This window comes from Podarcis melisellensis (genome assembly GCF_964234715.1).
Source record: "Podarcis melisellensis genome assembly, chromosome: 6".
Lineage (NCBI taxonomy): Eukaryota > Metazoa > Chordata > Lepidosauria > Squamata > Lacertidae > Podarcis > Podarcis melisellensis.
In genome coordinates, this window is record NC_138538.1 from 69,077,502 (window position 1) to 69,092,208 (window position 14,707).

The 14,707-nt window shown below is 41.0% G+C and overlaps 1 protein-coding gene across 1 annotated transcript in view; it reads right to left on the minus strand.

Moving 5' to 3' along the window:
- The window catches only part of ZNHIT6 (zinc finger HIT-type containing 6), a 38,335-nt gene that overhangs the window by 13,439 nt on the left and 10,189 nt on the right, over positions 1-14,707 (minus strand). Inside the window, exons 6-8 of the mRNA XM_081914306.1 lie at positions 10,859-10,927; positions 10,021-10,101; positions 9,747-9,827 (exon numbers count right to left, since the gene is read on the minus strand). Of these exons, the coding sequence (XP_081770432.1) occupies positions 9,747-9,827; positions 10,021-10,101; positions 10,859-10,927 (231 nt within the window). The remainder of the gene's footprint in view (positions 1-9,746; positions 9,828-10,020; positions 10,102-10,858; positions 10,928-14,707) is intronic.

Genomic DNA, 14,707 nt, shown 5'->3' on the forward strand with positions numbered 1-14,707 from the left:
TAGGCCAAGGATTTCCCTAGCTTCTAGCTTGCAGTAGGAAAACCCCAAGACCTTTCAGGAAACCACCGGGATCCACCTGGCGATGGACTATCTTAATAGATTCCCCCATGCCTATACAGTTTTAGATTCTCTGTAAGTCCTGCCACATAAAGATCTGTCCATGATAAAAGAGCCACACAAAGCTGCCAATCATTCCTGATCATCTTCGTATCCTGGATAAAATACCAGATCAAGAGCATGCCCTGCCACAAATATGAGTGATCCACAATTGCTATGAAAATCATGGAATTCTGAGCCACACCCGAGAAAGAGATCTTGGTATCGATGTTAAATGATGGCTGTCCCTTACACAGCTAAGTGTCTTCCTGCTTGAGCTGACTGTGGAGTTGGAATTACATCAAAGGAACAGCGATTCTGTCTCAAGAACCCAGTGCTAGGAGCACACTCTCAATTACATGGCTTTGGGTAACTTATCCTAAAAGGGAAACAGAACCCATGACCAAGTCCTCCCCCCACCCCCATCATGTCCAGGCAACTGATGAATCAAAAACTGAGGCGATTAAATCACCTGATATGTAGAAATCATGATTGCTTGAATCCTGCACTGATCGAGGAGAAACAGCCAAGAGAATGATGAGGACAATAAAAAGAAGATATGACACTCAAAGCAGGTGTCAGGGAACTGCCATCAGCTCAAAGGCGAGAGGTAGAAGGGCAGATGGATTACAGACAGCCTCCAAAAATAGTGGGAAGCAGCACTTCCTCAGCAGAGGAAGGAAGCTCCGCCTCTAGTGGGGAAGAGCTGCAGAGCTTGGATGATGCAAGAAAGAGCCAGGACACCGTGCCTGAGCAAAGCGGAGAGGAGGGAGTTCCTCCTTTACCCAAGCCTTCCCTGCGCAGTAGGCTTTCGCGCAGAGAGGGGAGGTGTCAGCTGGGGGTCAAGAGACATGGGGAAAGTTTAAGGACCGCCCACTCTCAGATTCTGCTAGTGAGTGACCAAGACATGGAATAGAGGCGTTCTGCATTGTAAATGTTTGCACCAATAATAAAGCCTTTGAAAAGACCAGTGAGGGACCTTGCCTGATCGCTCTCGAGCAACCACACCGATAGGCATAACAGCAGGAGAGCACTTTTGATGCAGCAGTAGACGGAAGCCACTTTCCCTTCCCAGCACTCTTCTCTTTTCTGCCGTACTCATGTAGCACAGGAAAAAGGACTACAGGCAAGAAGTAGATAATAGCCCACTGAGGCTCATGGTGTTAAGTTATGTATCAAGACCCAGGTTTTACTGACAAGCTTGGAACGGAAACCAAGGAGCTGGTGGTTGTTTGCTAGCTTGAGGTAGGAACAGACTACAGACTCCAGTAAACCTTAAGACATTACTATTCTTATTCTTATTCCCTACATCTGTAGATTTCAAGGCATTTCACAACACAGCATTACAATATACAAGCCACAAAATACATAATAAAAATAAGAATGAACCAAACTAGGAACTAGGAGGGATAGATGTCTAGGGGCTACAGGCCACAAGGCAAGGGCCCTGATTTCTGTTGAAAGGACTCCCTGGATGTAAAGGTACAGTGCCCGGTGCAAACAATTCAGAGCCTAATCCAACAAACAGCCATTCACTTAGCAACAATCAGTGTTTGTCCTGTAAGTGCAGCCGCATTGCGTCTCTGTAAGTTTACAGAAGGCAGCAGCACAATGGCAGTCAAATCTCAGGAAAGCAGATGGTAGGAAAATATGCAACAAGTGAGGCACAATAGGAGGAAATATGAAAGGTAGTTAGGGAATCCCCGAAAACAAGCGCACACCCCCCCAACAGTTTCCAAGTGTAACACTGTTCAGTGACGCTCCATAGTGCAATGATCCAAAGGAAAAGGCTTGAAAAAGTAGTCTAGAACTTAAGAGGGGAAAAGATAGGTGGTTAAAGTTACCGCAGCCTCCAGAACTCAAAATGTCCAAAAAAAAGTTGGTGATTCCTGGTCTACTTACAAAACACCAACATTGAGGGAGTTTAAGATATTAACTTAAACATAAATGAAATTCATAAATATCTGTTAATTTTGTAGCTAAGAGAGACCTCCAGAACGAATTAAGTACTTAACCTGAGGTACCACTGTATCTGCCAATTTCCTAAGCAGGAGTCTGGGGAAATAGGTCAAAATTATTAAATTTTGATTTGAGCAAAGATGTTCCATCTATGAAATACCTAGTAACTGTTTTGCTACAAACAGTGCAGTCCCAGCAGTTTTTTTCTCTTATACCTTAGAACAGAGCTTTCCAAACTTTTCATGTTGGTGACACACTTTTTAGACATGCATCATTTCGTGACACAGTAATTTGGTTTCTATCAAACCGGAGGTTAAACTAACCCCTTTCCAGCCCCGGGGGGAGTGTCGGGAGCGTTCACGCAACACACCTACACACTGCAGCCGACACACGAACATGTCACGATATAGCATGGAAAGCTCTGACTTAGAATTTTGTCCAGAGATTTCTATGAAGCTTGTTACAGAGCAAACTAGGGCACCGTTTCAAACCACAGCGTACAAATTCTCACCCTGCTTACACAATGATGTCTTTTAAACAGAGTCCACGCCACTTCTGGATTCATATTATGAAATTGTAAGCTGCCCTGGAAATGTGAATGTGGCCCTGAAGGCACATAGTACAAATCCCACATAAATAAACAAAAATAAGTTTTGATTAAGCGCAGCTTATTGTTGAAGAGTTGTCCTCGTTACTTATACCAATTCCCACGCAGATTCATTCCATCAGGTCCAACATCAGATGTATATTATTGATACTGGCCAGTCCATGATCTTGATATAAGTGGGACATTTCTGTGATGTGAACAAATAGATTCTGCTGTGCTACATAATGTACAATTTTGCCCAAACTAAATCACACCAGTATGGGATGCCTCCTGCAAAATATCCCAATGGGATCATCTGGCCAATGGCTGAAAGACATAGAAAAACCTTGAATGCAAAAGCTATATTGATTGACTGAGCACTATACCATAGTCAATGATAGTCTAGAACCATGTTTCCCAACATGGGGCACACGCCCCACAGGGGGGCAATTTGATTTTTAAGGGGGGCAATTTGAGAATGAGTTATTAACAGTGAATGGCCTTTTAGGCTTCCTCCACGTGAATAGGAGTTCACATTTTGAATAATAAGAATTATATGTCACCGGGGTGGGGTGGGGTATCAGGATTTTAGAGATGCTTAGGTGGGGCATGGCCAAAAAAAGTTGGGAACCACTGGTCTAGAATCACATTGTCTCTTTTTTAGGGGTATGTGAAGATCAATGAGTAGCTTCAGGGGAAGTCAAAGATACTGATGGTGCAATTATATAGAGTTCTATCTGCACACTGGCTGACATAATGACCCTTGTTGGTTTCTGCAGCTGGCCAGTTCTGAGCAACAATGAGCCTCCCATGAGATTTGGATCCAGGTCATGGATTTCAGATTTGCAGATGCCATATAAGCTCCACTTGACCCACCACTGTGTCCTCCAAACCCCCCAAAATAAGGTCCTGTGTGTGTGCGCGCACTTATGTGTGTACACACACAGACACACAATAGTGGTCTTCTTGCCTAACTACAGTTATGACAAAACCTAGTGGAAATAAATAGCTGATGCAACAAGCATTACATAACTCTATGTAGTCATTTGTGGTTCTGGACAAGGCCATTGGGAACAGAAACACAGACTCTTTAATCTATTGTGGAGAGAATGAAACTTTACAAAAAGGAATAGTTACTTCTATGTACTGTATTCATTTTATTTGACATGTTTTCTTCCATGAATAAGAGAAAGTTGAGGTTATTCTTCCAATTAACACGCACTGAGTTATAAAACACAAGTATCTTAATCTCCGTACTTTTAACATTCCCATCACAGGTCTTCACATTCTTACAAAGGTTGTATTTGCTGCCTGCCAAAAATTCACTAACCCTTCCAAACAAACATGTTCCCTCTTCTCTGCCAAGGAAGGAAGGTCAAACCTCTCCTGACAAGGTCAGAGGAACAGTTCTAGTTCATTACTGTCGGAAAGAGATAAACAGAGGGATTCCCTTTTGGCAACATAAAATGGAAAATCATTCTGGGGATTCTTTTCGACAGCAACATGTAAGATTCCCATCTCAAAACCAGTGAAAGAAACAATCCTAAGAATACTATTCCCAGCTATGCCTTTATCCCCTTTTCACCTTAGAACACCAGCTCATATTCAGCTACATCCGTATACTATGACATATGTATTTATTGCTCCATTCTAAAGTTTCTAGAATGTCTGTGGGTTGTATGAACTTTTACAAAACAGTTACAGGTCACAACGGTTAAGGTGATTTCAACAAGATGGTTACAGAATAGACCCTTGAGTTAAGGCACTATCAACACCCTATAAACGCACTGTTTGCTCTGTGCAACTCTTCAGATATACAGCATTTTTCTTTATACTTTTGAAAATTCTGGAGCTGTTAACCCAAGATAAGAACTGACTAGACACAGGCTAATTCCTTTAAGGTGGTGCTGGCAGACTGAATCACAAGTACTGTAAATGGAGATAATCAGTGAACTAATGAAAACGTTACAATGTTGGAATGCGAACATTCAACGTGGGACACGTTTTGATATTAAGGTCCCCCATATTTATTTGAGGATCTATTGCATTTAGCAAATTTTGATTGCTCCCTAATTGACTGCTTCTATACTACAATAAATAACTTGGCAAACTTTTTGATTCATTTCTAGTCCATAAGGGGCAAATTAAACTGGGATGGTTGTTTTGGAAGGTGATTAATAAAGCAATGATAATGATGATGATGATGATCATCATCATCATCATAATGGCAACTAAATTGCTGCACTATCAACACCAGCACAAGGAGTCCTTAATAGTAATAACAGGGCTTCGCACCCTCTCCTGTTCCCGTGCCCCCAATCTGGGCACTAGGAGAAATGATTGAGCCTGGGACTTTCTGAATGAATAGCAGATGCTCTGAATGGCACTGAGCTGCAGCCACAGAAGGAGATGTCCACACACAGATTATTTGTTGGATCAGGAACTTCAGAGGCAAATCCAATTTATATCTGAAGGTCAGTGTTGCCTATTTGCATCCATTCGCTTTTGATGGAGTGCATGGGCATACAAAAAGGCACCCCTATTAGTCACAGGTAGATACTTCTTAAATATGCAACTAGGCCTGGAACAGAGCCAGTGTTGATTTACTAGCCAATTCACAGATTTTTTATACAATGACACAAGCCACCCTTGCTAACATACTACAGTGGTACCTTGGGTAACATACGTTACAGACTCCGCTAACCCAGAAACAGTACCTTGGGTTAAGAACTTTGCTTCAGGATGAGAATAGAAATCGTGCAGCGGCGCAGCAGCAGCGGGAGGCCCCATTAGCTAAAGTGGTGTCTCAGGTTAAGAACAGTTTCAGGTTAAGAACAGACCTCCAGAACGAATTAAGTTCTTAACCCAAGGTACCACTGTATTCATGGTTATTTCAAAGTGTGTTTAGTGTAAGCAGGAGTTTTCTTACTAAGCATATGAGACAAAGCCAGCTTGTTTTTCAGCAGAATGTAAATACCCACAGGAAACCGACATAACATGAGAAACAAAAGCAGATTTTACAGCAATGACTCTTAAACCCTTTTTGACTTTTAGGTATGCAAAGCTTTGTCAAGATCACACAAAATGACGTACTTAAAGAGTAATTCGTTTCACCAAAAGTTTACTTTCCCTTGGAACAGTGGTGAGGGAACAGGAGGTAGAAAGCTTCTCAAGAACTCTCCTCATAGACCACAAGTTTTCTAAGCCACAGCTATAAACTAAGCTGTTATGCTTGGATGAAGTTCAACAGATCATGGTTACATTTTTAAAAGCAATTTTTTTTTGTTGAGGACTGCCCACTTGATTGCAGCTACCGGGTTTATATTTCATGCAAGTGCTAAAATGAATGGTAGCAAGTTGCAATCCTTAAAATACTTGCTTTCCATCCCTGCTTTCTGCAGCTGCAAAGGAACTGGAAGTGTGCTCTTCAGTGTACCCAATTATTTCTCCTTTACAGCAGCCGCTTCAAGTTTTGAGCCATGGCTTTAACTTTCCCATGCCTAACTTCTTATGACACCAAGCCTGGGAAATGTGGGCATGGCTCACCCAAAACATCCTGACAGGCCTATCTCCGTGGCCTTATGGGCCTAAATTTGGCCCACAGTCTGGAAGATCCCCACCAATGCCATAAAAATAGTTAGCAACTTCTAAGTTATATATAGGAAAATAGCACTGATAGAACTTAAGGCACTGAAAACCGAAAGGTAACCATCATCTTTACATATCCTTAAACTGAACTAGGAAGTGTCTATTTTGGCACAAAAACGGATATCACACAGCTGAAATAAGCATCCGTTCTGAAAGTAAAACTTAAGACTGACGTTTTATTGCAGATTTCCCGTAAGGAGGAGGACTATACTACCTCAACGAAGAACAAAGACTTCAAACAGAGAGAGCATTAAGCACAAAAGTCTTACAAGACTCACTTGCAGTCTGTCTCTTTGCCACACTATGCTTGAAACAAGTCGCCAAATACATCTGTTCTACCACTAGCTTTAAAGAAAGTTAGGTCGTCTTGAGATATCGTGATTGGTACACAATGGCCTGGTTCGTGCATAAACCATGGTTTATTGCTTTAGCACCATATGCCTCAATAGGCCCAAATGAAGCACTGCACTTGCTGCTCCCCTGCAGCTGAGAGGCTGACTGATGCTTTGTTCAGTTTCAGTTTTACTGTATTAGCATTACATTTAAGCCTGGGATCCAAGTTTCAAACAAATTCTAGTATATTTTGTAACAAGTCAACATCAGACATGGGTTATGAAACCTTGGGTCAAATACAGTGGTACCTCAGTTTACGAACTTAATCCGTTCCGGAAGTCTGTTCTTAAACCGAAACCGTTCTTAAACCGAGGTGCACTTTCCCTAATGAGGCCTTCCATTCTTAGACCGAGGTAAAGTTCGCAAACTGGGACACTACTTCGGATTTTGTGGAGTTCCTAAACTGAATCGTTCGTAAACAGGACTGTTCTTAAACCGAGGTACCACTGTATAATGTTAAGACCAGATTCATAAAAATTAAATTCAGTGCAATAGGAGCAGGAGGATGATATGCATAAGCCCACAGCTTCACTTGGGCCAGACTTGTTCAAGCCTGCTAAAACAGTGCTAAAAACATGGTTTAGCATTATGTGTGATCCAGGCAAATTAGTGCTTTCGATATGCAACCATCGAAGTAGATTCTGTAGCAAAAGAAAAATATGTAAGGTGGAATTTAATGGGTGTTGCTCTGCTGCTGAAAGACATCTATCAGCAGAATGGACAAAGAGACACTTTTCAGCAACCTCTCTTCCTCCATGGAGCCTCTGCACTGAAGGGTTAGGGAACCATCCTGAGGAAGGCTGCAGAAGAGAAGATGAATGGCTGAAAATTGCTTCCTTCCCTATTCTGCTGATGTATGCCTTCTACCAGTGAAGTTACACCCACTGAATTCCCATATGCTCTGATCCTAGCTTTCAGGCTGGAGTCTACTACAATGGGATCCGCAGAATTACAGCACTAAACCAGCAGTCAATTGATGGGGTCCCCACCACACAAGGAACAAAACCCTAGAACAGTGTTTAGGTCCTAAGAACATAAAGCAGAGACTCTTCACAAAAGAAAAATGATATATCATTAATGGCTGGCGCAGGTGTCATGCTAGTCAACTGTTTAAAGATCTAGCACAGGCCACATGGTTTAACATCTGTACTGATATTAACCAGACTTAACTGTACCCTCAAGACACACCTAACTGAGCATTTGAAACCAGGTAATGCTGGCTTTCTATGAGAAATAGCTCGAGAGGAAAGCTGTCCTGCAATAAAACTTTGTCACAGTCAAGTGTCAGAAAGTCATACCAGTCATTCATGAATTATCACCAGGGTAGTGTTATACTTTGAATTAAAAGTAATTAATTAAGTATCTCAAACACTCATTTTGTTAATTAATATCAACTTCTTTGGTTACAAAGACTTGTCTGACCACTCTCCTGGGAAAAGGAGAAGGTGAACTTCCCTAACCAGATTGTATAATTTGGCAGCAGTTTCTTTCCTTCCTTTACTGGAAAAAGCAATATCCCATACTGCATGAAGTCATTCTGAAGGCATCCCAAAAATAAAGCACTAGACAAAGTTATTAATTTATTCTGAAGAGGACAAATTGATATTTCTAAAAGGAACGCAATGAACTGCAAAAAAAACCCATTGAGTATGCATCAGCTAAGCCTCACTTGGAACTGACTGCCCCCCAAAACAACAGAAAAAAAAGAAAAAAAATCACCTACTGCATTACCAGATGGCAAATTTGTTTTAGAGATTTATCCAGATTTTGATCATTGGCTTTTGCATCCTACTCAGAGTCTAGAATTTAGAATATTTAGCAAGCCTGTTGTCATTTTTTTACCCCATAGTATTTCTTTACTAATACCTAGCTGTTATCACCCTGAACACCTATATCTGATTTGTACAATATGATTGTATTATTGGCATTTCAGATATTATATTTTTGGATTTCTGGGTAACACACAATTCAGATAGCCTCAAAGAACTGGAGCCGGTCATGATTATGCAGAAGCAGATCTTAATGCTTTCAATGGAACTTACTCTAAAGTAAGGGCAACACTATCTAACCATTTCCTAACCTCTCTGAGCAATTTACAATCCCGTCTTTCTTCTCCTTTTCACATTCCACCCTCTCTTTTGCCTGGGACTTAATTAGTTCAGCTCCGTGCTGCATCTGTTGTTTCTGAGGTAGGCGAGTCTATTTATGGACTTCCTCTGTTGATGCTGTTAAGCGTGTAGATCTGTGGATTTCTCTTTGTCACCAAACCCAGAGCAAGAAAGAAAGGTAGGACTGGAAACCTGCTAGGACTGAAAAGGACTAAAAGCCACTGAGTGGGCTGGTGCTGTAGTGGGTGATACAGGATTGTGGCGCAGATTCCCCATTCTCGGTCTACATCTACCACAGTGGCTCTCCAGGGGTTCAGACAGTGGTCTTACCCCCAGTCCTACCTGGAGATGCTAGGGAATGAATGTGGGCTCTTTCACACACAAAACATGTGCTGCATCACTGAGCAGCAGCTCTTCCCTAAAGTAAAGGTAAAGGGACCCCTGACCATTAGGTCCAGTCGTGGCCGACTCTGGCGTTGCGGCGTTCATCTCGCTTTATTGGCCAAGGGAGACAGCGTACAGCTTCCGGGTCATGTGACCAGCATGACTAAGCCGCTTCTGGCGAACCAGAGCAGTGCACGGAAAGGCCATTTACCTTCCCGCCAGAGCAGTATCTATTTATCTACTTGCACTTTGATGTGCTTTCGAACTGCTAGGTTGGCAGGAGCTAGGACCGAGCAACGGGAGCTCACCCTGTCACGGGGATTCGAACCGCCGACCTTCTGATCGGCAAGCCCTAGGCTCTGTGGTTTAACCCACAGCGCCACTCACGTCCGTAAAGTACCACAAGTGAAAAGAAAATAACTGCGTTCTTCCATGCATGTCTTGCGTTTTGGACCTAAGGGACAACATTTCGCTCCACATTCTTCTAAGCTGGCCATTTTATAGCTGCCTTACTACTCAAAAGGTATATGGAGATACAAAGTTTGCTGCTTTGTAAAACAAAAATCTTTTACCTGATGGAGTTTTGTGGTCTGTTTTCCACTTTCATTAAAATTCGTATGTCTGACTGAGGGGACATTGCATAGGTTTTTAATCTGAAATGAAAGGCGTAATATTAGATAAACCTTGCCACGTAACAAGAAATCTGTTTCATTCAAAACAAACCAGACCAAGTAATGTGCTTGTTGGGTGTAAGCCACGATGCATCACAAGACTGCCCAATATGCTTTAATGACTGATTTGTATCTCAACAGAACGTTAGGATGCTAAATATTTAGAAGCATGTACCTTTGATGAATGACAGGATCAGAATCTTGAGGATCAACATACCGCTTTAGAATGTCATACAGTGGCTTATCATCTGCGACCCTTTACACAAAAAGACAAAAGTGTATCAATCATGAAGCTTAATACTGGCAAGAACTAGAATAATCAGGTTAACATGTGTGAAACTGTAGTTATATAAGCCCCAGTGTCAAAGCTGTGGAAAAGGCTATAGCACAAGAGCACATTCAAGAAGAAAAGAGGACCTGACTTCTCTGACCAAGGGCCTTTGAGGAAAGGTTTTCCTGTTCTAAATGTCTCATTTCCATAATACAGAGATGAGCTGGTGCTTTAATTTTAAAGAAATCTTCCACATCTTTCAATCTGTTCTATGGGAAGACAAGCTTTCTCCCACCTTTTCTAGATAAGAAATTATAGCTGGGAGAGTGCCTAACTAAGTAATGGTAGTTACCAAGCAAAATACAAAGTGGATAATTCAAGAAACATCTATGTGTTGCAACAGGGTCGGCAAAATATAACGATCAGACCTGCCCTTGACTGCATGGTGAATGGATAAATTAAACCTAAAAACTATGGAACACATTCAGTTTTATAACAGATCAGTTACACTTCTCAGTAGTAAAGATGGACATTTTAAAACAATAGGTTTTAAACCAAACCACAGAAACAGTATCTTAAAATCAATATTTAAATTTTATGCTATGAATTCAGTTTATTGTTTAGCCAAGAAGGCTGCAATAATCATTTTTATGAAACAAAAAGCAAAACAAGCTGTGATACAATACAACAGTAGCGGTTTACATTTCATGGTAAGCAGAGGCTAACAAAAACATTTGGGTACCTTTTTTCTGTGAATTTAGCATGACTATGAGGAAATAGAAGCTTCAAGTGCCAGTAGAACTTTTGTTCCCTGAAACAAAACCAGCGCAGACTATTAATACTTCATTATGTAAACTATTAATCACAAATGCAATTGCCTGAGCTCTGTGGCAGAGAGTCCAAAATAAACAAGGTGGTAGGAAAAGGTAGATCAATATCATCACGAAAGGATTGTTCACATGATCACTTATGCAGGTAACAAACTTCTTAAAATCACTTCCACCTTGAGTTGTTTATACAAGTCAATTCAACCCAACACTGAACAGAACTAATGACTACTGCATCATTCAAAGCACAATGGTGCCTTTACATTCTGTATAGCTTAAAATGTATGAACTGCTGCTTCCCTGATATTTAAGATGTGATAATACTTCTTTTATTATACAAGGCTATATATATATAAATACAAGTATCAAGTTTAAGAGGCTCTGATATCAGTGACTGGAAACAATGCACTGTTGCCATAGCAAAGTTACTTTGACTATTGGGCAGATAAAACATTCAGCTGAGTCCAACTGGCTACAGAAACATGCACAGTAGCAAAACAGTAGACAAATCTGTTGCTATGTACAATTAAATATTCACTTGAGATATTGTTGGATTGATCAGTATAGTAACGAGCAGAGCACTTTGCAATATTTACACAGAAAGCAAAATGCAAGTTTCGCTAGCGTGAAGATGCCATGTTTTAGAAGCTGACCAGGCAGAAAACGAGTATGCTGTAAAACATATTCTGGATGGGATTTGCAGTCCAATGATGGGATTTTGTGGTCCACAGGATAGCCACCCTTGCTGTACAAGGGATCCACTCGATTACAGAATAAATGGCAGCTGAAAATGGATTTCCTGAGGCTATTTGTTTTCATGTCCAATGCCCCATTCTCCCTTACCCCGAGGAATCTCACTGCCATGAATGTAGGAAATTTAATCTGAATTAGTTTACTAGAATTCACAAGATCACATAATACGCTTAGCTGTAGCTCTTTCCTTTTTTTTTTTTAAAGGTAAGAGTAATCAAAAGGCAAGTTATGAGAAAGAAAAATGGGCTAAGGTTTTGGAAACATTAACCACAAGTTATATAAACCACTTGTTGCATTGACATGGATGTCAAGTGGGGCAAAATTAAGCCAAAGTAATTATGAAAAGGTTTATTCTTCTTTAACTAGTGGTTACTTGTTTGTCCACTGGATAGGGGCCACCACATGCTAAGCTTCTGCTTTTTAGCCAGTCTAATCATGAGTCCTTGAGGGGGTCTGTCCACAAGGCTGCAAAAAATAATGCTGAGGTATGTTAAGAGGAACGGTGGAACCACAGGCATGGGAGGGCAATAGCTACTACCCAAACATAATTATACGTAAGTGCATTACTTCATTCTGTTCAGAACTAGACATTAAGGAGGGGAAATGAGAACCGGGATATGCAATAGCATTTTCAAACGACCCAACTGCTGCTTTAATACAGACCTTAAACTTATTTAAGAAATTTATATCCCACCTTTCTCACAGAGCCTCCAAGATGGCTTGTCCTGCACCAGTAAAAATTGGGGGGGGGGGGGTAGAGGAGGTCTGCAAAGGTGAAGCAGCATTCATTCCTGAACCTTAATGCATGTACAGCCAGGCTTAATTCACTTTTCAGTAAATGAGGTCCCTGCAGTGTTATATATGTCTCATAAGCTTCTGTAAACAACACAGATCCAGGCTAATTAAGTGATTATAGTCTCCTGTGAACCCTAGAAATCTCATTAAAGTACATGAATGCTGAGCCTTTTATGACACACCGACCACTGAAGCGCCAGTGTGACACAGTTGAGGTCCTAAACCACGTAAGGCACCAGAGAAGCCTCTGTTTTACTGAAGCGTAGCTAAGCATCAGTAACAACCCAGTAGAGATTTGATATATAAGCAAGAAAGTTGTGCTAACTTTACTGCAAGCTCAACTAGTTTTTGATTCCTATAATTTGTATAACAAGACAATTCACCTAGAACTGATTGAAGTCCATTTTCATGGTACACAAATGGCTTACCAGAAAGGCCTCACAAGAGCAGGAAAACTACCTTGCTAGGTGCATAATAATAATAATACTAATAATTTATTACTTATTTATTACTTATACTAATAATTTATTACTTAATCAAATATTAAAAGCTTCCCTAAACAGGGCTGCCTTCATTGTCTTCAGATGTCTTCTAAAAGTCCAATAGTTGTTTATTTCTTTGAGATCTGATGGTGTTCCACAGGACGGGTGCCACTACCAAAAAGGCCCTCTGCCTGGTTCCCTGTAACTTCGCTTCTTGCATTGAGGGAACCGCCAGAAGGCCCTCTTGCTCAAGCATGATGCAGCAGATTTAAAATTTACAAGAAGGATAATTCCAAGGCGACTAAACATGTAACAATTTTAAAATTCTCAAGATTCTTCATTGATTGAAAACAATGTCTACTATATTGGCTACATTTGAACATAAACCTTGGCTTACTACACACAAAGCAAACTGTTCCCTGCTTCAATGCACCTGCTTTAGTGTTACATCTGAAGCACTAATCCCTGGCTCCTTTGCTCCCATTACTCTCAACAAACAATGACCCAATAAAGTTTGGTCTTGGCTTACTGACCATGGAAAACATCACAAACCCCTTGTTCAGACATAACATTAAGCTAGGGATCATGGTTTGCTTCCTCCCAGCACAAGCTCAAAGGAACAAATTTTCTTGTGTGTGGTAAGCCAATGTTTACGGTTTACTGTGACATGCAACTGCTGTCATTCTTTCAGTTCACTTTTATGATCAGAATCGAAAAGCTACATTACTGTTCTCAATACATGGAAGACAAATAGCATTGCAGCATTTGACAGAGTACACAATTCTAACTGTCGGCCTAACTGTATTGTTAACATGTATCTACATCAACATGAATTTTACACGTCGGGCCTTGGAGCTTAATATGGATTCTGAAACATGAGTTCAACCATCATTGTGGCAAGACATCATGGCTTGACAACCACTGAATAATGCATTTTAAAGCTACACTTTACATGTTTTTGTTTCCCCTGATTGCTTTGCACCTGTACTGCTTGATTTGCACTACATGGGTCTGTTAGCATAATGAGTGTGTTTTTAAATGGCTGCTGTTGATAGTATTTTGTCTGCATTCTGCTGACTGGAGGAGAAAGCCAAATGAACAGAGACCATGATGATATTGGTTTACAGCTTGTGGCTAAGCTAAATCTATTTTTGTTAGAGGCGGAACAAAAATGGTTCAAAGTGTATGCAAGAAATCTCAATGTACCCAATGTACCTTAATTCTAGACAAAAACTTGATCTGATCTGCCTAGTCTATATGCCATACAGCTGGGGAGTGATATAATCTAAAAGGCAGGGAGGCTCTGGCCCACATGCCAAACTAGGACCATCAGGCCTTCACACTTTTCCCACAATGCCATTTTGACCAAGCCATGGCAACATGCACTACAGCTGAAGGGGCAGGTCTTGGATGCAAGGGGCTTTGCAGGCACTGCCAACCAGCTCACCAGAGGTTCTTGCAAGCATCTGACAATCAGCTGAATTTGGTGCTTTGGACGTACTGCACTAGGTGTTTTGTAAGCTTTCAGGGCAGGGAGAATGCAGTTTTTAAAAGAAGCATTTCCCCCTCTGCAGGGACTTCAAAGCGGTTTCCCCTAACCGACAATCAGTTCAAGGGATGAAAATTTAAAGTAAGCCTTTTTGAAAGCCTGTTCCCAGTGCCAATAAGCTGATTGCAGTTGAAAATGCATCTTCAAAGGAGGCTGGTCTAATTGACAGTCAACTGATTGGGGGT